The 27,212-nt window shown below is 36.4% G+C and overlaps 1 protein-coding gene across 1 annotated transcript in view; it reads left to right on the plus strand.

Annotated features, from left to right (window-relative positions):
- LOC113226240 (bicaudal D-related protein homolog) overlaps positions 1-27,212 on the plus strand; it is a 164,758-nt gene that overhangs the window by 126,394 nt on the left and 11,152 nt on the right. The window contains exons 2-5 of the mRNA XM_026458801.1: positions 5,290-5,430; positions 17,814-17,969; positions 18,430-18,603; positions 20,588-20,834. Coding sequence (XP_026314586.1) covers positions 5,290-5,430; positions 17,814-17,969; positions 18,430-18,603; positions 20,588-20,834 — 718 coding nt within the window. The remainder of the gene's footprint in view (positions 1-5,289; positions 5,431-17,813; positions 17,970-18,429; positions 18,604-20,587; positions 20,835-27,212) is intronic.

Genomic DNA, 27,212 nt, shown 5'->3' on the forward strand with positions numbered 1-27,212 from the left:
GTCATTCAGCCCATTACCGATTCGTGTAGCAATGTTGGCACAACTGTTTTAATGGTAAACACGTTATGACGTGGTTATTGTTGTATCTTGACAATACTTTGCAATTTATTCAGCTTGATTCTCTACAATACGCAATTGAAATCCACTTGTAAAAATTCTGCTTTTGAAAAAAATGCATTTGAATGCTGCTAGTGTTGGCGTGGTCAAACAAAGATTCTCGTACCAGCAGAGCTCCTTGTAAAAGACGTCGTCCAGAGAATTACTGCCACCTGACCTGATTTCTTTAAATTATTAATTTGAGCATTGCAGCGTTTTGGTTTTGAAGGGTGCTGGTGAAATTACAGGCACATGGGACTTGTCAATTTAGGCCTCAAGTGACGGGCGCAGTGGCTGTGACCCTCAGATCTTTGTTATTTAAAGCTCTAAAGGGTACTGCAGCTGTCTCGTTGCTTAGTATTATTTTAAAAAGTATGAAAAAAACTCGTTTTTTAACCGACTTCAACACAGGAGGAGGTTGTCAAGTCGACTGCATTGTTTTTATATATTAAACGAAAACGGCATTTGTGAACCGATTTTGATGATTTCTTTTTTTTTTTTTTTGTTAGAAAGGTACCCTCGTACCTCAGTATTAGTACCATTTAAATTTGAAGAAAAAGTTCCACCTCTAAGGGCGGCAAACGACATGATGAATCCAGTTTCGCGCACTTTCTGGTAACCGATTTCAATAAAACTTGGCAAACAGACGTAATTCCACGAACTTTTGACGTCGTATTTTTTAATAAAATATGGTATTAGCTCCCAGTCTTCAGTGCCCATAATTTTTCACTGGAATCAATATGGAACCATCTTATTCAGTCCGTCAATGATTTTATTATTGTTTGTTATATTTGTACGTCGTTTGGTATCATGCAGAAAAATACTAATACTGTGGAAGACCTTCTATTATGCTGTACTGCGTCGTACTGTACATGTTTCCATTGATGACTTTGGCGGTCCAATACACGCTCGAAGTTAAAGGTATTCTTGACCAAGCCTTTTTAACATTATTTGAAAATCAAGTCGAAGACAAGTCCTCCCATTGTGAGGGAGGCCTGTGGGATTATATATTGGCTAACTATTTATAAACCTCATTGGACATTCAAAGCAATTAAATTGTATTCCGTAAGTCTAAGTCTGATTTTTTTCTATTATCGGAACTAACCCAATCGGTTCCAGCTCTCAGGTTTAATTAGTCGAAGAATGAAGACAAATAAAAAGCACATCACCGTTTCCGCGCGGAACATGCGGTTCCGCCTCTCTTTACACATTTCCCACTCTATTGTTCTATAAAAGTTTAATTATTAAGTAGGTATGTATTTCTTCTTGTTAAAGCGAGGTATTTCAATGCCAGCTAATATTTTAGAAGGTAAGGCTGGGACGCCCCTAGTGTCCCGCAACTTGCGCGCTGACAATTAATATGAATAAAATAAGTACAGGCGGAGAAAATTTGACACAGTTCCAATGTCGACAAGCACGCGATGGCGACTAACGGGGCAATTTTCAAATTTTAGGGTAAAGGGTTTCAATTGAGAAATTTAGCAGAATCTCTAAACTTAAAGAGATATATCTCCATATAAAAATTATGTGCTAAGACATTTTCTTCTCAAGTAATTGGTCCTATTAACTTGTATTCAGTTCATCCAATCGTGTAACAAATTAGCAGATTCTTTAGGTAATATCCTTAGATGTATCGTTTGTTTGATCTAGAAAAACAGTTTTTCCTGCTTCTTCTCCGGTGACTCACCTTAAATAGCATAAACGTAAATACTAATTAAGTAAGACTAATTTATAGGTTTTCGGCAAAACAAGTTTATAAGTCTCGTGACTTACTGTCGTAATACTAGGCCCGATGTTACGACTGTAAGTCACGTTTCCAGGGCAACGTTTTTTTTTTCATGTTACCAAGTGTCGGACAAGTCGTTCGTCTGGTGTGCTGATATGCCATGTCCATAACAGTTGCAACACCGCTCAGAGATTTTAATCGAAAAGATCTGAGTGGGACTGCCACTGCGCCCGTTACCCTGAGACATAAGTTGAAAAGCCCCATGTGCTTGTAATTTCACTAACACCCTGACCCTTCAAAACCGAAACGCATTAATATTCACATTACTGCTTGGTGGCAGAAATGAGCAAGGTGACAATACGTACCTGGACGAACTCTTTAGCAAAGAGCTCTACTACTGCAATCACAATTCATTCCGGTAAAGCACTTTACAAATTACCCCAAATCTGCTAATTTTAAATAGTCTCAGTTGTGTGTAGATAGAGTGTCAATTGCAGGATATATACGTTTGGTATTGTGCTAAACGTTGAGAGTAGTTCGTTGTTAGTGGCTACCCATCAAGCTACTATACTGAACTGCCATTGCAGTTTGTTTGTATTCTGCTTTTCAATGGCCAGTCAATGCCACATTGGTATACTCTACTATTATTAATATATCGACGCTTGAAATGCAAAATGGGACAAAGGACACCTTTGGGCCATATTGAGTTATATATACCGTTGGAATCAAACATTAGCTGATTCCAACGGTACATTGTTTAAAGCTTACTGCACACCAAGAATAAAGAAGGAAGAGCTACACTCAGTGCTCTTGGAATGCTCTATGCGTGCAATATAACAACGCGTTCAGGACGCTGTTGGGGCTGTCACGTTTCAGCAGTACCTCAGACATGTTCACTGACGCCCGCGTAGATAGTTTCACGGCTGTTGTGCGTAAAAAGTCTGCGTCGCTACTGATGGGAAAACGTGACATCCCTAATAGCCTCCTGAAGACAGTTGCTGACAGGAGTGAGTGCCCAATTATGCGGGACTTAATAAATAATGCTAAGTCCCCAGTGAAATATAAGTACTAATATAGTTTTAATTTTGTAGCTACTAACATTTGATTGGATCTCAGTTGTCTCAATAAATAAATTTTATTATTATTATATAACTCAATATGACCAAAAGTGTCGCTTATCCCATTTTGTCTTTGAAGCGTCGACATATTTAATTTGAAGGCCAAATTGCAGATTAAATGAGATAAAAATTGAGATATGCATAATAAATTCTATAGTAGTTTTAGTAAGGTAACATCGATCGTTATTGATCGTAATCGTGATTGAATAAATGAATGCCATCACTGCCGTTCCTCTGAAACCCTATTGAGACTCAACTACCGTTGCAACTAGATATTAGCAGAATAACAAATATTATCATAATTGTAATATACTCCCAGTGGAGTCTAATGGCCGCACTTCACATGGCTACTTGTATTCGTTATTGGGTGTTTAATGTACTTGGAAAAATATTAACGCACAGACAAACATGCAGACACTGACAAGTATGACCGTCTACCAGTGACGAGGCGTGAAAATTAGTAAAGCCAGAGCAAAGCAAAAAACCTGGGCCTTAACAAAAAGTGGCGCCTGGGTGACTACATTTACAAGAGACAAGATACTAATACACTTCATTTCACTGGTTAAGTTAGTCTATACATAAAAATGAGCATAAAATTTTAGACAAACCGGTGGGAAATGAGTTATATGGACGCCTCGCCACTGCCGTCTACACATAAGGAGTTGAAATAATGTATATAACCAAAGTGTGGACGGTTTATTTGCCTATTTGCCACGTTTGATGTGTGTCGAGAAACCGACCAGCGCGTGGTAACACGAGTTTGGTGTTTGCTGCATTTGTCGAATACGCAAACAAGGCAAGTACTTTGTCATACATGCCATCTACACATGGTGATCGTTTGCCATATATATCAAATATGCAAATACAAATAACCTTGTGAAATGCCACCATAAAAGAAGTTACAATTATCTCTGAATAAAATTTTGTCATTATAACCGAAGCTACATAGTTTAAATTAAGATTTATGTCATCTTTCCTGTTATAAAAATAATGTTAAGCGTCCAAACAATAAACCCTAAAAAAAACATTGATTAAAATCGAAATTAAGCACAGACCTCACAATAGCCAGACCTAACTATTGTTAGTGTTAGACACAATAGTATCTTGTTTATTGTTGTAATATGTGGATTTGGGATACTAGGTGAAGTTTGGGAACTATGGTCATTGATTATTCTTCAGGCTATCCAAGTGAGGCGTTCTTATTTTATCTTGATTCTAATCATTGTACAGAGCCAGCTCGGGCGAGGTACAACCCGTGCATGGCGCGAAAAAGTACCATCTACCTTTGGCTCCCTTTTGAGAGTCTTCCTCCTGATTGCCATGGCCGATCTGGAAGTCGTTAAATAGGCTTCGGACTCAGGTTGGTCGGAAAAAGAAAATTTTGTTCAAGTGGGAATTTTCTGGAGGTTCTAACCAGCATTGCTTGTGCGAGGCGGCTACTTGTTACGGTCGGAATATTATAAAGTATGCCAACGACATGATAAAAACAAGATTAGACTTGACGCCATCCAACGTCGGGCAGTTCGTGATGTCGATGATCCTAAACTCATAGACGGTTTGGAGTTCCTTCGTCTACGGTGAGTCGTTGACTCTGTGTGTGTTCTACCGTTTTTATTTTATTCCTTCCTCGAACTTGCAAGATGTGTAATGATCTCCCTCCTGAAGCATTTCCTTTGCGCTGTGACAGGGGTCCTTCAAAAAGCATGTCAACAGGCTCTCAAAGGCTGGCAACGCATTAACAGCCCCTCTGATGTTGCAGATGTTCATGGGCGAAGTTTGCTTTCTTTCTACTTTTTATAAAATAAAAAAGTAACGGTCTACGAGATGTTTAAGGAATGATTCTATGTTTGAGTCGAGTAGGTATAATAAGGTATAGGTTCGTAGGCATTTTTGAATTACTGTGTACAACTGTGTAAAGCATATTGAGTAGTAAGACGCTGGCTTGGACTGCTTCACCGGCCGACAAAAGGCTTGTAACCCATGTAATAAATTTAATAGCTGGCCTGAGGGGACCAAATGAGGACGGATCTCGATTCAGGACGCTGCTTGATACTTTTGTCAGGAGGGCGTGCCGTAGGTTAGAAAGAATAAGACTAAAAGCAGAAAATCAGTTATACAAACAAACAAACAAACCCTTCCTTTAAATTAAATTAGTGTTACCATTTTACAATAATTATTTTTACCATTTGCAATACAATGCCATCTATTGGCGGTTAGTGAACTATGTACTAGCTAAAGTTATATAAGTTATTATTTATTACGTTATTTGTGCTGCTGAAACTTTGCAATATATAAAACAAATTTTAAGATGTCAACTGCAAAACTAACGTGGTCTCTTTCTTTCTTCAGGAATTAGAGCAAGAGAAGCACCTTCTCCGACGACGGCTGGACACGACACAAGGGGAGTATGAAGCCCGGATACTGGAGCTCCAGAATGACATCAAGGAGCTTACGAACAAGATTGGCTCCAGAGACACTTCTGTTAAACAGGTTAGTTTTTGCAATAATATAACACAAACATGTTTGAAGATCTCGGCGCGACGGCCTTTCGCTACGGGTGCTCGATGTGGAAGTGTAACGAACTTTTCTAAATTAGTTCTGCTCCATAATTTTAAATCGTCTCAGTCGTATGTCGATAGAATTTCGAAGACAGGATTTTGTACTTTTGGTATTCTGATGAAAGTTGTACGGGCTTGTCAGTGGCCACTAAGCTACTATTTAACCGCCATTGCAATTTTTTGGTATTCTGCACTTCGATGGGAAGCCCATAGCACGTCGAGGGTGTAGTCTACTAAGTCAAAGTGAAATTATCCTTATTTAATAATGTAAATACATTTATCATTACAATATTTAATTTAAACATCTTAGATAGAGAATACCTAAAGGAGCTAAACGGGTGACTATCAAGATTTTTTGTCATCCAAGTACGCAGAAGTTGTATAATAACCTTTAGTATAAAATTTTTAGTTTCAAATGGTCAATTTTGAATATCAATCGGAATCTAATTATAGAAGCGTATACATTTCCCCTTAAATGAACTTGAGACTTCATAAAGACGACTGTCGAGAACAACTAATTTGTTTTTATTCCTCGTATTAATGTTATGGAATATTTTCGTTAACATAAATAACTAATTATTTGACATAAAGAATGTTCATTTAGTTGAAGGACTTAAGATAATGCATATTTCAATGGTACTTTTTAAATAAGGCAACAACGATTGTTAGTAATTGAATGAATAAATATGCCGTCACTGAACGTCCAGTCCCTGAGACTCAACTGCCATTGCAAAAATATTTTAGCAGAGTAACAAATCGATGCCTTACTTTCTCAAAATCGTATCTTATAAAGAGTAATTATTCAGAAGATGGCAAAACTTTCTATTTATTTCTTTCTATTTCTATTTATTTTATATCTTTAGGGTCGTATTCTAGGACTCTATTCAATGCTCAAGTCAGGATTGCACTGCCAACACAACACTGGAATTACGACCCTAATGGCAGGGACTTGAGTATGATTTCTGGTGCTTTGAATCATACTCAAGTCCTGACTTAAGCATTGAGTAGAGTTCTAGAATACGACCCTTAATTTGGATGCATTACTTTAAGAATATGCAAAAGCCAGCGTGTGAGTTTGTATAACAATCCATTTTTTGCATTTCAGCCACTTTGTGCAAGGCGATGAAATATTATCGTAATTGCAATATAATTTCTGTAAAGAGTGCAGTCAAAATGGAATTACAATGAGCACTGATTTCATGAAAATTAGCAGGGGTCCGGGATGTCCTTGGTAGTGCCCTGGGTTGAATTCCGGATATCCATAGTACAGGGAATTATCTATTTTGATACAAGGTATAGTCCATTTCACATTGCATAGGTACGATCACGTTTGAGGTATTTGGAAGTTTGTAAAGATCTAATGATGTAAAATCGAATGGACAAATATCGATTTAAATAATATTTTATCGAGATAGTTTGTAACGAAGGGAGAATTGATTTAGAGACTAGAATTGATTTATGAACAAATAATAAAAAAAATAAAAAGGATTCAAGGTACTGACACGAGATACAACTACCGCCGATTCGATTTATTGTGTAAATCTCTATGGATAAATATTCCGTTTTACGTATGCAGTATTTGGGGTAATTCATTTTTATCTTTATTGTTAATGATTTAGGATGTGAGTGAATGATTTCTATCCACTTTATATACTGCAATAATAATTGTTTCTTAAATTTAGAATTGAAACAAATATTGTTTGTTTGTAGTCTATTGTAACATATTTATTATTTTGTCATTGACTTACAATTATATGGACGTCGGGTCCGCGCTGAAAAGTGTCCGAACTTATAGGGCGTTAAAATCGTATACAGAGCGTCATTCACGCTTTAGTCTTCGTTTGTTCGACTGACAGCGAAGCAAGCAAAATTAGACAGTACTGCGATGACATTACAATTTAAATTCAACGTTTTAGCTTTTTCATATTCCTTTAAATGTCACTACGTTTAAATAGGTTGACTTGGGATATTTTTTTCGTGGTTTTTGTATTAGACCCGTCGTTCATTTACTTGTAAGTCAATGTATTTTGTAGTCTGATAGAGAGAGTAATTAAAAATAGTATGCACGCAACGTTAAACTGTCAAATGTCACAGTACCCATCCTAAGTGAAATGAAGTACTCGTATATTGTGGTTGTTTGCTACATTATCAAATTATGATTTAGATATAAAGTTAAATATGCTCATGGTCACTATATACGTACAATGACAGATAGCAAATAAATTTGCCCTGCTGTCATAAATACATAACTGAAGGCAGAATCGATTAGGCGGAACCATCGGAAAGTAAAGTGTGTTTAGAGAAATTAGTAACTTATGCAAAAAGGGTAAAATTTAAGACTTTAAGTTAAGACTGTAGGCGCTAGATGGCGCTAAAACTAATTTGTAAATGAGCTTTTTAAAATTGATTTTCGTCTAGATGTTCTGTGTAAACTCATAGTACAGTGATTTTATTCATCACGTAATAACGTGTAGTTATATTAATTTAAGTAAAAATAAACTTTATCGCACTCGATAATGACTTAACGTCCATAAAAATACATTATGTACATTATTATGAGAATTTTAATTTCAAACAAAGATATATTGACCTTAGTTCGAGACAAAAAAATGGCTGTGACCAAAATTCGGTGCATTTAGATGTAATTAACATTGAAACTATGTCTCTCTATTGGAACCAAGGTTGGCGGTTTGTGTTTTCTAAGTCTTTATATTTTTTAAGCATTTTTTAAGTGAATTATTGGTTTGCCTGAAAAGTTCATGTGGTGTCGAAGTGTTAATGAAAATAATTTTAGAAAATTATATAAAACTTAAATTAATTACGTATCTGTGTTTGTCTGCAATCTTTTGCCATCTTTCGGGTAATTTTGGAATTTCATTTAAAGTTTCTTTTGTAAAATAAGCGCATAAGCACGCTTTGGCCAGTTCAGTACTCAGCAATATGCTTTTCTACAACGCACTGCTTATGTTTCAAGTCTCGCCATTTATGTTTCCTAAACAAATTAATTCGTCAATGTGAATAATAATTTTATAACTAAAAATAAAACTCGAGTTTTACAAATAATACTTATCTTAAAACTTAGAATAATAACGCATAGAAACCTAGTCCGCACATGCCAAGTGTGGCAAATTGTAGGGACTCAAATAGGCTTACACGTAGAGGTGGGCGTTTAAACGAAAAGCACTTAAAAAAGTCTGCTTTTTAAAATAAGCACATAAGCACGCTTTTCATTTTAAGCGTAAGCGTTGGTCTGTGCGCTTAAACGTTTTCCTTTTTGTCTTCTTTCCTGCTTTTAGCACGCTTTTTAAACGTACGTTTTAACGTTAAAAAAATAAGCAGTATTTTCTAGTTTTTTTATGTATATATATATTAATATTTTTAAATAGTTGTCATAAATAAAAATTTAACTCGTTTTTTACAAAAAACTTACTTATCTTAAAACCTTTAGTGGTCTACTTTTGCTTTTCTCTATAAACACAAGGTTCAAGCTTTTTTTAACGTAAAAGTCTATGCGCTTAAACGTTTTCTAAACGATTTTGTTCGCTTCAAACTAAAAAGCGTTTAAGTGAAAAAGCGTTTAAAAAAAGCACGCTTTTTTTAAAAAAGCTTAACGTTTAAAAAAATAAGACGTTTTTCCCATGTCTACTTACACGAGCGGGCGGGCCTTCAGTGCTCAAGGTCAACTTGCACCGCGAACAGCCCAAGAATTTTAGCTAAAAATGACGAAATGTGCGGTAAATGAGTGTAAAAATACGTCAGACAAACATAAAATAGATACTAACATCACATTCCACAAGGAAGTAACGCGTTTCAACTTGTATTTTTATGTAAATATTCACTAAAAACAGAAAATTAATTTCGTTGCAACAAGATACAAAAATGTTGCAAAGTAACGGATTTTTTCTCCCCATTTTGCTATTCTGTCTCAAAATAATTATATTTCGTAATTTTTTGAGAATAGGCAATATCGCGACTGTTGCAGAATTTCTACAAATGTACACCGCCGCGACAACATTGTAGGGAATTTACGTTAGCTATTTTTACATAATATATTTAGTATTTGTCTTCATTAGTTTCATGTGAAAATTATTATTCTTGTTCATTATACAGGACTCATTTAAAAAAATTGTCTTGCCCAGAAATAAAACGTTCTTAACTAAACTTATTTCAGGGAACTAACACTGACTAAAAAAGTCATCGTCAGTTCTCCAAAGTCGTGTAAAAAAGACTTTCAGGTTTAGGTTCTTTATTGTTATCATGTTCTTTTCATGTGTTTATCCACAGATTATATCTGGCTATTTATATATTCAAATTTTCATGAACTAAAGTGAAATTCGATAGTCGCACTTAGACTCGCTTTTAGGTTTTTGTTCATGTAATGAAATAAAAATTGGATACTATTTATTAACTTAATGATAATAATAATAATAACGCTCACAATCAACATAGCCCCGCACTAGGGAAACCCTGTGTCGCGGGTGCCATGGACACACACATAGACAACCACAAATTACACCCAAACTCACGAGAGAAATAAATGTAGGCCATACAAATATTTCTCCCGGCCCGGGAATCGAACCTGGGACCTCTGCGTGGCAGTCCGGCATGGTGACCGTTCGGCCACGGAGGCAGTTAGTGATGAGTTAAGCAAGATACAATTTCCCCACATTTGAGGGAAATATTATTCCATGGCATCATTATTAGCGTAAGCACAAGTTGCTTACTCCTACATGAATTTGATTTTTGCCTCACTTGTGACAATTCGTTTGATATGAAACTATCATTATATGCGTTATTATTCTAAGACGTAAAACCTTTAGATGTCTCATTTCGCTATCAACACAACTTTGCAAGCTTTTTAACATAAAAGTGTATGGACTTAAACGTTTTTCTAAACGATTTTATAAGCTTCAAACTGAAAAAACGTTTAGATGAAAAGCATTTAGAAAAGCACGCTTTTTTAAATAATCACAACGTCTTAATGTTTAAAAACATAAGCAGTTTTTCCCATCTCTACTCCTAAGTGCCGTTTATTGGTCTCTTCGTTATCAAAGTCTTGTCCATTCAAAGAATTTTGTAAAGATGAAACAAGTGAAAATAATGGACTATTTAATATGGCGAACATCGAAAGCTAAGTTAATAGTTTTTGACGGATTTGTAAACATGTGTGAGGTTCTTAGACGATTTTTTTTTCATCCTCTGACGTTTGACCTGTGGGTTTGAATTATAAACTTAAATATTTCCTGCCTGTTCTTAAAATGCGCGCTAAAATATTTTTAATATGACCATCTATGGTCTATATATATATGGTCATGGTAATATTTTTAATATGACCATATATTGTCTACAATATAATACTATAAAAACTTTTTTTTAACTAGTGACAAAAACTACATGGAGTTTTTGACTAACTCATCACATAGCTTTTATCGGCAAAGAAAAATTATAAAGGGAATTATTGGTAAAAGTATACAAAATTGTTACAAGACCACGTTGGTGTAGTTGCAGTGATTTTTTTATTGTATCAAGCGGTGGGACGAACACGTCGTGCGCCTGGTGGTAAGCGACACGCCTGTCCATAGCAGTTGTAATGCCATTCAGAGCTTTAAATTGCAAAGATTGGTATTGCCACCCTGAGATTCCGCCTGTCACCCTGAGATTGTTAGTTAACGTGTAAGTAAGGTCGCAGTACTTCCCCGACGAATTCTTCCACAAGAATCTCTACTGCTGTTAACTATTCTCTCTTTTAAGAAAATGCGACGTAACGTGAGTTTGTCATTGTCAGCATCTTTTCTAAAAAAAATACATAGTCTAATTATGACATAATCTAATTATAACTTATTCGACCACAAAAATTCTACAAAACTGTATGGGCGAAGTTCTCAGGTATTTAGAATAGACTCGTGACCAAGAGTGAAAAGTACATGTGTCGATAGATGATACACACAGTACGTGCTAAAGCAGAAGCCGTAGAAGCTTGACAAAAAACAGGAATATGTTTTGTGGTAGCAGTCTAATCTAATTGGGTTCTTTATTCACGTTTCAAATCACGTTTTTATTATACCGAAGGTTAACTTACTTCGTTAAAACACAATCTGTTTAGCGACATTATGATATATATTATTATTTGAGCCCATTCTGTCGTCAACCACCGTTGTTTTCGGAGGTTCAACATTTGTTTCACCAACTTAAGCACAATTGATATTTTTTCATTACTAAACAATTTGTTTTTGTTTCAACATTTATAAAAATAATATCAGCAGAATTAGGTATTACATACTTCTTTCATTTTAAAAATTACTTCTTTTCAAAATTACTTTCGCTCGAAATTGTCAAGATATTATTATTCTTCTCACTACGCACTCATGCTTTTAAGAACATTCCAGAACATTCTGGGTTTCATCTAAAAACGTTCTTCGTGGCCGTCTTCTTCAAATGTTGATGTCCACGTTGACTCTAATAATAATAATTTACTGCCTCTGTGGCCGAACGGTTACCATGCCGGACTGCCACGCAGAGGTCCCAGGTTCGATTCCCGGGCCGGGAGAAATGTTTGTATGGCTTACGTTTATTTCTCTCGTGAGTTTGGGTGTGATTTGTGGTTGTCTATGTGTGTGTCTATGGCACCCGCGACACAGGGTTTCCCTAGTGAAATGAATTTTTCTTTGTGCGCACAAAGAAAAATTCATTCGATCCGGCTGGAGTCGACAATGTTCTTGGTTTTAACGACTTTTTAGCTGTAGCGCCATCTGTAAGAAATGTATGAAAGATTTTCTTAATTTTTATGAAAATTTCATCATTCCACTAGAATGTTATAATTGTTAATACAAAGACCGAATTCAAAGAAAAAAGCTTTTGCTTGAGTTGGCAATTGCGCAACCTATTAGCATAGCCACTCCTACGCACCACATAACCGTACGGACAAAGCCATTCGAATTCCGTAATTAGAACTATATTATCGCCCCCCATACATGGAAACCTGACACCAATCCTATAATCCCTGCTCCATAGCCGTCGGTGTAATTATCCCACGACCTTCATGGTTCTCCCATAACGTTATGGAAATGGGTAATTTTACCTAAGGCAAACCATTTGCTTTGAGTAACTGAAGTTTGGTTTACGTAATGAGTTTATGTTATTTTACTTGTATTTTTAATTAACAGACTTCAAAAAAGGGTCCTAATTCGACTGTTTTTTTTATGTACCTATGTTACGTGATAACTCATTTATGAACCGATTGTCATGATTATTTTTTGTTGGAAAGAGGGTATCTCAGCAGTGGTCCCATTTAAATATGAAGAAAATATTCCACCTCTAAGGGTGGCAAACTAGGGGATGAATCCGATTTCGCGCACATTCCAGTAACCGATTTTAATTAGAGTTGGCAAATAGATGTTGGTATCGGTTTTTTTTTCTAACGAAGTTATTAAACTGTTCTTTCGAAAGGAGGAAATATTTTTGACGGTTTCTACCGTCCTAATAACTCGATATTATACTAGTATAATAAGAAATTAAGTTATTACTGTGTTTTTTGTTGAAAATCATAATGACAGACGTAATTAATAATATGTATTCTTGATGATGTTTAGTTCTTGAAAGCTATTCTTTCAGTGGTTGACTGCTTTTCGTTGGTTATTTTTATGGTTAAGTCATTAATGGCGTATCAATACAATGGCGCTAATTCATATAGATTATTGCACAACCAACTTTCTGTTGAAATCTTTTTAGTCGGCTCCTTTGAGAACAGCAGTTCTTTACCACTGATCGCTTCCATTCATATTTTGGTTCTAATGCTACAACACTGAAGCCACCTTGTGAAGACTACTAATATTGTTTATGTACGACGACATCGTCGATGGCTAACGTGACCATTATTTTTTTCTCTCAAAGCGGGACGCCTATAAATTTATTATTGTCTTAAAAATAAAATACATGTTTACGACAGTTACGATAAGTTTAATGATTATTTAAAAAAAAAGTACTATAGATGCTTAATTATCATAAATTTAAAAAAAACTTGTGTGGTCTGATGGGCTAGCTTTGTGTATTGTTAGGGATGAGCAAATTTTCTTTAATGCGTGAGGTTCAGATTTTAAATCTATTCCACCCGCCAAAAACAATGAACGCGCAGTACTGACGCACAACTAAAAGAACCGAGCAACAAGGCTTACTCGATACTTCGTTTTCGCGCCTTTTGGGGATACCGGTGCAAGAAGTTTAAAAGCGGGACTGTCCCGCTCAAAACGGGACACATAGTCACGTTGTCGACGGCCCAACGGCTTGCGCTGTAGCCGCTGGGTGAGGAGATCCTGGGTACGACTCCCAGTAGAATCGATTTGGGAAATGAACTTTCTAAATTGGACCTGGTCTCGTCTGGGATAGCGCCCCGGAGTGAAGTACTGGGAATTCCCTAGTTTGAGACCAGGCAATTGGTGTGGTTGTCTGGCACATTAGTATTATTAAGGATCAAGAATAAATATTAATATTTTATTCTCACCTGATACCCTGGTACTTACAAGCTTATTCTTGGTAGGTACTGGGGTACAAATTAACAAGGAAATGTATTTATTTATTATGTATATCAATATTCATGACCTGTCATAAACAAAATTGATTGTCTATGGTAATTATAACATTTGATCACAATTGCTCAATAAATCAATATTTGATTTAAAACTTCTTTTTTTCTTGACTGTACGTACCTTACAAATGCAATGGAGGGGATCCGTTGGGAGTTGCATAAACATAGAGGTAATCAGTTCGGATTTAAAATTGGTGGAAGAGTTGTAAGGAATCAGATGGGAGCAACCATACGCGATTTATGCGCATATTTATTTTTAATAAACCAACATCACGTTTTCCTGTGATATATATTCTTTCACCTATAGCGAGAGACATAGCTACTAAATATTCACAAATATATATATATATATGTATCAGTGTATTTGCATTTAGGGTTCTGCAATTAGAGGCAATACATTCTCGCTGTTGTAACGACCCAGTGGCCAACCTCGCTTCGTTGCAGGAAGTGTTGACGGAAACTAGTACATCCTTTTCCGAAAGGGATATCCCAGAGGACAACTAATCATAACGTACGAGACAAGGTCGTTTAAAAGTTAACAACAGTGTTATACTCTGGCTAAATTCGATGTAGAATAAATGTCAACAAACAAAACACGATTTTCAGTTTTTACCATAATTTCAATATTTTCTTACTAGGTTATGGATAATACTAAATCTTGAAGCCATGTTTATAAGAACTATTATTCGACGGAAGTTTCAAATCGCTTAAAAATGACCAGTAATTATTTATTTGTCAAACTGTGTCATCCTTAGTGGCTTTTTGATTTGAAGCGGAGATTGCAAACATTCGAGTTCTGATTCCGTTCAGAATCGGAAATAGATGCTGCTAAAATCTTATAATTTTGTATCTTTCGTCTACCATTACCTACCGTCTAGCAGTAAATATCAATAGGATGCAAAAACTTACGTTTATTCCTAAATCATACGTATCAATAGGTATTTTGTAAATTTTATAATAATTGGCTAGGTAAGTATTACTTCTACATAACCCAATTACCTACTTACCTATTTAAATTCCAATTAAGGGAACAGGCCTTAATAATGAGCATTGAAAAAAATGTTCTTTTCCAATGTCATAGTTGGTCGGCTAGCAACGTTTTGTTATTAAATATTCTACATCGAATTTAGCTAGAGCACAGATAGTCAGATGCCCATTTCTGCTAATTTTCTTGAAACCACTTGTAGTTGTAATTTGAGACTCAATTGAGATTATATTGCAATTATGATAATATTTGTTACTTTGCTAAAATCTAGATGCAATGGCAGTTGAGTCTCAATAGAATGGCAGTGACCGCATTCTTTCATTCAATCAATAACGGTCGATGATGCCTCACTAAAACTATGAAAATTATTATGCATAATTTAATCTTAATCTTAAGATTCCTTTACGATTACGATTGTAACGATTGTGGAACGATCTCCTGTATGAAATCCGACATTCTAAAGGTGGTTTTCCACCGGCGAGGCGAGACGAGGTTTGAAATTTGTATGACAAAATTTCAATTCTCTCTTAGCCCATCTTCTGGTGGAAATGGTCTGAAATGACGAGGATGGACGAGGCGAAAATTGAAATATTAATTGATATAATATTGAACCGTATTGCTGCCTGCATAGAGTATTATAGTCTGCAACGGAAACACAATTACTCGCGCGATCTCGGGAGCGCCCGCAGGGTCTCGCGCGAGCTCGCCATGGCTATTAATATCAATCGCCAGGTTGTCAGATTTAAAAAAGATGGATTAATAAAGAGTATATCTATCTATGTATCTATCTATCTAAATTTTTATCTCGCTTAATCAGCAATTTAGTCTCCAAATTCAAATTATATAATATTAGTGCACTACGCCATAGATGTGCCATTGAAGAGCAGAATACGAAAAAAACGGCAGTTGAATAGTAGACTGACAAGCCTTTACTCTTAACTTTTAGCAGAATACCAAACGCACAACTGAGATGACTTAAAATTAGCAAACTTGCCTGGTATGATGTCCATATCTCTTCAAAGAATGACAAAACTATTTCAAAGTTATGTCGCGGTAACATGGAATTCCCTGTAGCACGACCATTAGCGTAACGGAATTCATTCTGGGCTGTTTTTCAGAACACTCGACCAGAACCAATTTAAAGTTCATTTCCCAAAATGTTCGAACCAGGAATCCAACCCAGCACCTGATCCAGCGCCTAGAGTGCAAACAGGGTTAATTTTTTACATTTGTCGTACGTAACAATAACAAAAAAACTACAATTGTGACATCTTGATACTTGCTTTACACTGAACTCAACATTGTCGCAACTGTCCGTCACGGCGACCGACGTCCTTCCAAAAAATACCTGAAAAAACTTACGAAAACAAAGCAACAATTATTTTAAACTCTACTGCTTTGAGTTAAAAATGAATTGTTCAACTCGCTGCTAAAATTCGTTACACCCATTAAATGGATTAACCATGCTGGGTGTAGACCTGTGATTAAGATTTTGAAATGCACTGATGTTTGATAGTTAAATATTTGGATGGAGATTTTAAATAGTGTAGTAGTGTGTCCAATTAAGGGATTGTATTTATAGTAACTACTACTACTATAGTAAGTTGGAGCTTTTCTTACAAAAGGGATTCGTCCCGTTGGTTGCAAGCGCGGCGCAGAGTCCGCGACAAGTCCCGGTGGGTGCGAATCTTACAAAAAGGTACTCGCTGATAGGTGTTCTCGTAACCTATCCCGAAAGGTAGGAGATAACCGTAGAAATGCAATCGTTGACTCGATCAATTATAAATTTTTACTATACACACATTCGAAAAATAAATCAGATCAATCTCATACAAAATACTGGTGACTGTTGACTTCATTGGTAAGTCAATGGTGACAGATCTATTACATTTGGGAAAGTCTTAACATCGCGATTAAAAAATTGAGTTAGCTATGCCAATGCCATCAAGCTGTAAACTTCGGAACTATTGTTACAAATGTTGCTAAAATTATTGTGTTACTATAGTTAATTCAATTTAAGTTTAGTTACATAAATACAAAATTAAATAATAATAATGTAATGTGCCAATAATAAGCTAAACCAAAACATCAATAACCTGGGGTCCTTACCTACAAATAAAACAAACAAAAAATTGAGTCAACCGCGACCATGGAGTATGTAAAGAACCCGAATCGTAATCGAAGAAATAATTTTCTCGGACCTAAATATGCGTGCATATTTGTTTTCTCAAACAAACCTATGTTTCGGTCTTTTACATGCATGGTACAGTCATCAACCATTTATATCTAATATTAACGCAAATTAATCCATTTTTCAAAATAATTATATCTTACAATTAGCAAATAAATACCATCAATGCCTGTAAGTAACGTCCATCTTTGATGAAATTGACGGTAGTGGTGACAGTTGCCATTTATTAGTTATAAATTACTATCTCGTACTGTACGGTTTCAAATGGGGTTTCAAAGGAATCTTCAAATGGGGTTTGAAAAGGGTCCTAAACCATGGGCAACGAGCTCGTAACGCCCCTGATGTTGTAGGCGTTCATAGGCGACGCGGTGGTGACTGCTTTTCATCAGGCGGCCCGTATGCTTGTTTGCTGCTTACATAATACAAAGAAAATCTGGTTCTGGTTCCGGAATTAGGCGAATTCACATTAATAACGGTCACTCGACTGTACACGGCCATTTACTACGATGTTTTAATACGACACTGAAACCTAACGGAAATTTTTTCTTGCCCTAACAGCGCGAAGAGGAGAAAGCCAGCCTGATCCAGGAGTTAACAGCACAGAACTCTCGGCTTACGGCTCAGCTGAAAGAGTCGTCGGCTATTGAGGCCCAGCTGATCGCACAGCTTGAGGGATTGAAGGACCAGTGCTCTATTAGACAGACCAGTCTCAAGGTAAGACACCGTTAACAAAAAAAATAGTAGAACTATAATAATATACCTATATCTAAACTATAATACATTTGATCAAAAAGCGACATTTACACCTGGCATTGGCACCTGTAAAGGGACCGGCTGCGGTGAAGAAGGTTCTAAAATCTCTCACTAGATGTCACTAGCCGCAGAATACCGAATAATTTACGTACAAAGATCTTTAAGAAAAACACGTAGGAGAACATCGACAACTATATAGTCTGGATTCTGGGAAATGCCACAAAGCGAGTTCCGTTGCTTTGGTACTCATAGTACAGGCAATTCCCCAGTTTGAGACCAGGCAATGGTGTAGTTGTCTAAAAAAAGAATTTCAAGAAAAATTACGTCCTCACCAGTGTGTCCGAAAAGGTGCCTGAAATGTTGGCTATGTTCCCTGTACATACGGGTCTATAATTACATTTTTGCCTTCGTAATTACCCAGGATCACGTCCAAAGCTTGGAATCATTGAAAGCAGAACTGGCCCTCGTGAGCGACAAGCGTACAGAGCTGGAGCGAAGGCTGACCAGCTCTCTGCATGACAAAGACAACCTCATGCAGCAGCTGGAAGAGGCCAATGACCGTATAGTGGCTCTGGAAAGGCAGTTGAAAGAACAGGTAAGGATTTTGTAGTGTAAGAATAAGAATATATTTAGAATAAGAATATATTTATTGCATAACTATGGGTATGGTACATTCGGTCTTAAAATAATACATTAAGCAGATCTCCATAGCCTACCAGTCAAGGTGTACAATATTTGTTCATCTACAAATTAACAATTAAAATTATATTACAATGTCAAAATAATTGAGATAAATATACATGTCACTACCTTATTTACCAAATTTTCCATTATCGTCAAATAATTCCTGTACACTATAGTAAAGTTTGGAACTCAACCATTTAGCAACAACATGTTTGAATTTAGAATAATCTAATTTTTTAAATGCATTTGGAATGCAGTTATATATTTTGACTGACATTACGTAAAAACTTTTGTGATAGAGTGCTGATGTATGAATACCAGAGTGAACAATTCTGTAACCATACCTTAAATTTCTGTGATTGCTGTCATTTGCAATTGCAAAATACGATGGATGTTTATGAACAAATGCAGCCACCTCTTTAATGTACAGACAGGGCAACGGAAGGATTTTGCACTTGTCGAATAAGGGTTTACATGAATCAATTTGCGACGCACCACATATAGCACGGATACACCGCTTTTGCATTTTAAAAACCTTCATGTAATCAACCGCGTTCCCCCAAAATATTATTCCGTAACTTATGGCCGACTGTACATATCCAAAATAGGCAGTCAAAGCCGCATCAACTGACACGTTATGTACTAACTTTCTCAATGGATACATAAAGCGGGACAGCCTGTTACACAAGCTGTCAATATGTACTTTCCAGCTGCAATTGCTGTCAAGTATTAGACCCAGAAATTTTGTGTTTTTTACTTGTTCAATATTTATATTATTGAATGAAACTTTTAGATCCAATGGCAATTTTTTGTAAGAGTGAAATTGTATAATATTAGTTTTTGTTAGATTAATACTGAGACCATTACCATTCATCCATTCCATTATGTTATTTATAGTGTTATTAATATCACGTTCATACTGTTGTTTACCTTCACATTTAATTATAGCAGTGCTATCGTCCGCAAATAAAACCATTTGTTTATTTGTGTTCTTTGGAAGATCATTAATGTAAAATAGGAATATAATAACTAAACATAACATTATTTGGTAAAAGAAGATAATTTCTTCTTCTTGGTAGAGTTAGCTAATAAGTTTTTGGAGAGCACTTCATTGTAACACATGGTTTATAGAGTCGATCTATATTGATTTGAAAACAAAGCTTACAAGGGTAAGGTCGCATTCAAAATAGACTTTTCATAAAATATCTAGGACTATGGCCTAACCCTCGCTTGAGATGAGACCCGTGTGCGGCAGTGGGACGTATAAATCGGTTGATGATGAAAAGAGTCAACTTTTTTAGACTCAATCAGGGTAGAGTGTAGACCTAAGTCCTTTTCTTCGAAGGTCAGCAGTGGATGGGTTCAAACTCTCTGATAATTAACGTTCAAAATCAAGAACCGTTCTTTCTAAACAATGTCTGTAGTTAACTACCCACGAAGGTCTGTTGGGTAATAAGATCTCTGTTGTATTGGTAACTTTGTTAATGTGCGTAGCCAAGAAATCGTTGGCGCAGGAAGAGTTCGTTTTATTATGCAAAAGCATCATGAGCTTGAAGGTTTATTTATTATTCAGACTGTTTTTAATAGGTTAAGAGTTCTTCTACTTTAAGAGTTCGTCTAGCGAAGTATTTCCGCCTTACCCTTTTCTGCCGCCAAACAGTTAATGCGAGCATTACTGCATTCCAGTTTATATTCCAGTACAGGCACGTGGGACTTGTCAACTTAAGTATTAAATTGACGGGCACAATGGCAGTGCACCTCAGATCCTTGCGTTTTAAAGCTCTAACTGGCACTGCAACTGTTGTGAACAGGCGCGTCGCTTGCCACCAGATGCTCGACTTGTCCGTCCCTTCATTTGGTGTCGTAAAAAAATCACCTCTCAAATTTTCTTGCAGGAACACCTCTACCAAAACACCCTGAAGGAGCTAGAACGTCTCCAAAGATCCCACGACACGTTGGCAGAAAGAATCGGAGCACCAGACCCTGCTGATACAGCGGAATCAGCCAGAAGTCTTCATGCAGAGATGGAAACTGAGCCTGAAGACCAGGACGACAGCTGGTTGAGGAGTGAAGCTGTCCAGGTGTATAAGCAGTTGCGAGCTTTGGCGTTGCAGCTTAATACTGGACATGACGATGATTCAGGTATGTGGATTTTCTGCACCAGATTTTCTAGAAGCAGTAAGAATTAACTAACAACAAACACTAACTAAACCAATCAATGTCAGTTACAAAAATCTTGGATCATAAAGTGGAGGTTCGAGCCCGGCGTCGAACCCACAGCCTCTGCTTAGGTCAAACCATTAGACTACCACGGCTTTTTTTAAATAAATAAATTCATAAACAAAACAAAGTTGCATGTTTTCCGTGATGCAACACTTCCAAATGGGTTGTTAAAGAGTAAGTGCTATAAAAACAAAAAGCAATACAAATTACAATCTCAATTAGTCATAGTATCGAATATGGCAACCATGTCCAAGAGCAGTTCCTCAATCAGATTTTATCACCGACGATACGACCCCGATCCGACTAACGACTAGTTATCATTTCTATCTAAGAATGTGTTGGCAAAAAGTTACACTATTAGTTTCAGTCTATAAATGCACGGTATGATCGTTGTTAATAGTAAGTTTCATTTTTTAAATTTTTATTGAATTGATTTTCAATTATTATTTGTGAAATTACCTTGGCGTCTGGCACGGTATGCTTGAAGACGTCAGTTCGAATCCGGCCGGATTGAAGGAATTTTTTCTGAGTGTTCGATCTTTGTATTAATAATTATAACTAAGTTAGTTTCGTTGGTCAACAGAGTTTATATTTATATATCATAATTTTGACTCCACGATATGATGGGTCTGCTTTAGAAATGTTATACGATATTTATCATTTACTAATATTTTAGTAGCAGTAAAACTCCTTGTGAAAGTGTTCGTCCAGGAAAGTACTGCCTCCTTACCTATTTCTGCTGCTAAGCAATGTAAGCATTATTGCATTCCCGATCTGAAAGGTAACGGTGCTGGCGAAATTACATGCACATGGGACTTTTTATGTCTCGTGACGGGCGCAGTGGCAATACTCCTCAGATCTTTGTGATTTAAAGCTTTGAGTAGTACTGCAACTGTTATGATCATACGTGTCGCTTACTACTTGTTCGTCGCATTGCTTCGTACCATAAATAGAAAGGAAAAACGAACTTTGACCACAGTTAAAAACATGAAATGTAATTTTTTTTAACCAACTTAAAATTTTTAATTAAAATTACTCCAGCATTTGTGAATCGATTTCGATAATTCTTTTTTTTTTGGAAAGAGGGTACGTCAGTATTAGTCCCATTTAAATTTGAAGAAAGTATTCCACTTCTAAGGGTGGCAAACCGGTTTGGCGCACTTTCCGATAATCGATTTCTATAAAACTTGGCAAATAGATGTAATTGAACAAATTTTTGAGGTAGACTTTTTTTTTTCACGAATTTTGTTGACAATTACATCTTACGTCACAATTTGCTTGATGACTTGCAAAGTACGATATCACCGCTCACCCATGTACCTATAAATTACGTGTGTTGTGCTACCGATTTCATTATTCACACTGCGACACATAGTCAAGAATTCTGTAACCCAAATAACAGTATGGTATCACGCGATCGATATTCTTACTACGTTTTATTTAGGTTGTAGACAAAAGTAACGGATCGATAGAAATATATCTATATCATAACTTATGTAATGTGTAAAATTGGTAGGTCAAGCACTGCAGAACACGTGAAAGAAATAAGAGTATTCAATTATCAATTTACAGATTTCATCGTTATTTCGAGTTCTTAGGTTTTCGCGATTGTTACACATAGGAAATGAAACTATTTCTCCGGATTTTAATCGCGTATATTTGTTTTTTCAAACAAACCAACGTTTCGGACCCTTTACAGGTCCCATAGTCACGGTTGACTGAGGTGGTGAAGTCATCAACCCGTTATGGTCTAATATTAATGGTAATATTGATGGATGGTCATTCTTTGTGTTTCGGCTTGGGTTGGGTTGCGTAGGAGAACTTTTGTTATTTTAGTATTTATTTTCAGTCCTATTGTACAGAAAAGGTGGCGGCGGTTTCTGTCAATGATATCTAGTTTGCTCAGTGAGTTTGATATCATGAGCATGTTGTCTGCGAATGATAGTACCACCGGATTTTCTTATTTTGGTCAAGTTGGAGGAACTCTATTTCTTCCTAGAGAGTTCTCATTATGTCGTCCATTATCAGAGTGAACAACCGTGGCGAGAGTGGGCACCCTGTTTTACTCCTTTTCCTTTCGTTATCCGATTCGTTTGTTGTCCAAACCATTTATTTCTCGTTATTTCCGTTATTTCTCGTTAATGACCCTGTTTGTTAGGGTCCATCCATAGGGAACCATCTTCTTTTTCACTTTATTTTTGTTATAACTATAGTTACTGTATTTACCTCTGATGAAAAATCCCAATTTCACATAAGACTGCAGTACTAATTTGATTAATGTGTTTTAATTTATTTTAATTTCCATTATTAATTAATAATAAATTTAATTTAATAATAACGCTCACAATAATAATAACGCTCACAACCAACATCGTATAATTCAAATAACATGATTTGTAAAACATTATGTTGTGTAAATTGGAATGTTCTTTGGAAAATATAAAAATAAATGTGTAATTAATAACTTTTGTAACTATAATGAAAAACAGAGTGGTTTGCATTAATATTAGACATAACTGGTTGGTGACTTCATCATCATGTCAAGCCATTAAACATCCCACTGCTGGGCACAAGTTTCTTCCAAAGTTTCTGTTGTGAAATTTCCTCGGCGTGCAGGTTTTATTATCATTTTGAATATACACTATCTACACTTTTGTTCTAATAACGTCTCCAGTGCAACGGATACAATATCATGCTCAACCGTCTAGAAATTGAAGTCGTAGGTACAAGCCTCCGCAGGGACTCGAACCGTCGACATATCAATTGCCACCACCCCTCCATATAATTGCATCATTATTGCGATCGGAAACCCGCCACTGACACGCGTGGCGATTATGCAAAATATTTATTTTATGGACGGAGATTGTTATAGGCCAATTTATATAATTGAAAAATCGTTGACTGTGAAGAAGTGCGTGCCGGTAAGAGCTCAGTCAATAAATGTATTCTTGAAACTGGACAAAGATAGTGATGTTGCTTAGTGTTATATGGAGGGAAAGTGCCTGATAGAATATTTTGCTGAAAGAAGACTTTATTGTGATTTTAAAAGCAATTCCAACTGCATTTAAAGATTTTTAAATAATGGCCTGTCTGAGCCGAGAATCGATCCCGGTAAACGTGAAAAACAAACACCTGTAATTTTACTAAACTGATCGAAAGCCTCAATAGTAAGGATTATTTTCTTCTAAATAACATAGGATCTTAAATAAAAGGAAGACGCTATGTCAACTAGCCATGGAACGAACCAACGGACCTCGCGAATTTTTCAATGTGTTTGTTGCAGGTCTTTGTTTTTGGTTTTTAACGCCTATTATTATTTAATTAGTCCCTGTCGGTGCCGATAAATCTTGGAACGCTTTCTCTATACAACACGACCTTCATGAGAAAGTCTCGAAAAAGCCTTTCAGCGGCGGCTCATGCCCGAGTATGCACCCTCAGTTCGTTATTTAGCTTTTAACAAGAGTGACGAACCTTCAGCTCGCCTTTTGGTCGGCTTATAATAAAAATAAGCGTTGGGAAATGTAGGTTTCTTGTCTTTGGGTCACAAATTTGGTCCTTTATATTGATTTAAAAAACCTCTCCTTCGCCATTCAGCCTACAACAACTGAACCTTAATTGTCATAACATAGTTAGGTATTAAAACTAATCACGCAGTCCTAAAAGTATTGGAGGCAACTCAAGCATTAAGTGGCACTTCCTCACGAAACGCCGAATTAATGTTGCTTAGTTTGCCAAACTTCGCGTGATCGCTTGTAGGGCAACGTTGTTGTGTTTGGCTTGTTTTAACTCATTTATAGTAAATCACTTGTGTACATACATATACGTCTTTGGAATTCCATTAGGGTTGCCGAATATCGATCTCCGCACTATGTACGGTCAATCTTTTTATACAAGACTTCTCATTCTTCTCACTACGCATTCCAGCCTTTAAGAACATTCTTGATTTTATCTTTGGAAGTCACCTTCCATGTTAGATCTGTAGTGCCACTCTACTATTTTTGTTGCGATGTCCTCTTCGAAACCACATGGGACATTACATACCCAACATTCACTTTGTGACGATGCGACCTCCTCCATCATCATCCCACCTTTTATCAACGCTTTTCTCTGGTTCCTGGCCACTTGCGTTTGAAATTTTGAATCGTTCTCTAATTCTTTTTCGTTGTCATTCTTACTTTGCTTCGTTTCATCGTCACTCCTATCAAAATTCTCAAGGAGAAAAGAAGTGTCTTTCAATCATGTAAACCTAACTGCTTCTAAAGCAGCAATACCTAAATTTCATACGAATACAGGCCTTTTTGCGGTACTTATCCCAAGGGTTAAGTTCACTTACGTTTATGTCTAACTTGTATTGTTTTTTATATTATTATACCTGTTTTTATACCATTGTGTTATACCTTTTACAACAAAATTCTGTGGACTGAGCGTTTCTATCCTTATTACGCAAGACCCGCATAACAACTTATCTTCCATATTATTCCACGTATCAATTTTAGAACCTAAACAGCATTATGCACTACCATTTCTACCTTCTCAGATACGAAGACTATATTGTTTTGTAACAATTCAATGTTATGATTGAAATGTAGGTATACAAATGTACTGTCTGTGTAGAGAGTCGTTACCACATTTATTAATGCGAAATCACCTTAAGCCAATGAGAAAAAGCTTTATATCCATGCTTGATAAGAAATTTAAAATTAATAGAAAGCTTTGCCGTCTCCTGAATAATCACTCTTTATAAGATACGAGTATGAGAAAATAAGCCATCGATATTCTACTCGTAATTAGTCTTCTCTTCAGTTTAAAAGCAGATTCCATCTAATGACCATCTCCGACACAGAACTCAGTTACTTATTTGTCTCATGGATAAAGATCTTAACGATTGGCTAAGCGAAACCCTACCCGTAGCTTGGCGCGCGAGCGCACATCCTCTCGTAAGATCGCAACCTGACACCCACCGCAAGGGTGCGGTTGGTATCTCGCAACCATTGCATCATTATTTCTTCATGGAACAACGCGTTTTCGATATAGTAGAATTGTAACGTTAATTCGTATTTCTATCCAATTTTGGTCATCATTATCATACTCTAATTCCGTTTCTAAAGTTCAGCGCAGTGTTTCTTCTCAATTTGTGATCTCTATTGGTCGTTATTGTTCCTTCTCTTCATACATATGTCATCTTTCACTGAATCTATCTTTGGTCTATTTTCTTTTTTAATGATACCTAGTCGTGCGCCTGGTAGTAAGCGACACGCCTGTCCATAACAGTTGCAGTGTCGATCAGAGCTTTAAATGACAAAGATCTGAGGGGCACAGCTATTGCGCCCGTTACCTTAAGACATAAGTAAGCTAGCTTTTTAGCAACTTAGACAGTTGCTGGCAGTATGCTTTAGTCAATTGGGATTGCTGCGTTTGTCCCACAGTTCAGTGGATACTATCGGCACATTACTGGCTAGGTCTCTTCTGCGCACTTCTAGTGGACGACTTTGTGGCCTACATCTATGTATGTACCTTCGACTTGTCTGAGAGCCCTTGAAGAGGTTTATCATTTCTTGCTTATTAGGTAGGAACTAACGTAAACACGTTAGCTTCATAGGTGTATGTTAATGTAAGTGCACAAACAATTTTCTTCAATGTAACAATAGCGGAAGGGAAAGGAATTCGAGAACGATACAAATTTTAAAAATGGAACCATAAAAAAGTCGGGGCGACGATGAAGGATATCAGCATCGTCACAAGCTTGTTCCCGCTACTTAGCTTATACCAGTTCAAAACTTGTAACTCGCTCTTTTGCCCGGTGGCGTAGTACAGGCCATCAACGGCTAAACTGCCAAACATCAATCCAAATTTTGTCTTATGTACATGTGTATGAAGAGTTGTTTAAGGTACGTTCAAATGCTTACTAAATTAGGAACTAGAAAGAACTTTATTAATCACTTTTAGAACATTATATCATGATGTGGTGATGTCATTATACCTATTTGAAATAGATCCTTCATCCTTCTGATGTCACGTAGGGTTCGAGACTACGCCAAGAAATAGTTATTAGGCAAACGTTATTTGAATGTAAATCTTTAGTACAGACTGCTACTGCCAGCTAGATATTGATAAATAAGCGTGCTATCTATACCGTACTACCTCTTACAATAACAAAAAAAGGAGCTATTGGATGGATTGTTATCATAATATAATGGCGGTTGTGGCCCCGTAAAAGAACGATTATGATTGCTTTTCAATTGAGATATAAATGGATCGAAACCTGTGGCGGCGTGTGACTTTTGTTTCTAAATTACG

This window comes from Hyposmocoma kahamanoa, unplaced genomic scaffold (genome assembly GCF_003589595.1).
Source record: "Hyposmocoma kahamanoa isolate Upper Pololo Valley unplaced genomic scaffold, ASM358959v1 185, whole genome shotgun sequence".
NCBI lineage: Eukaryota > Metazoa > Arthropoda > Insecta > Lepidoptera > Cosmopterigidae > Hyposmocoma > Hyposmocoma kahamanoa.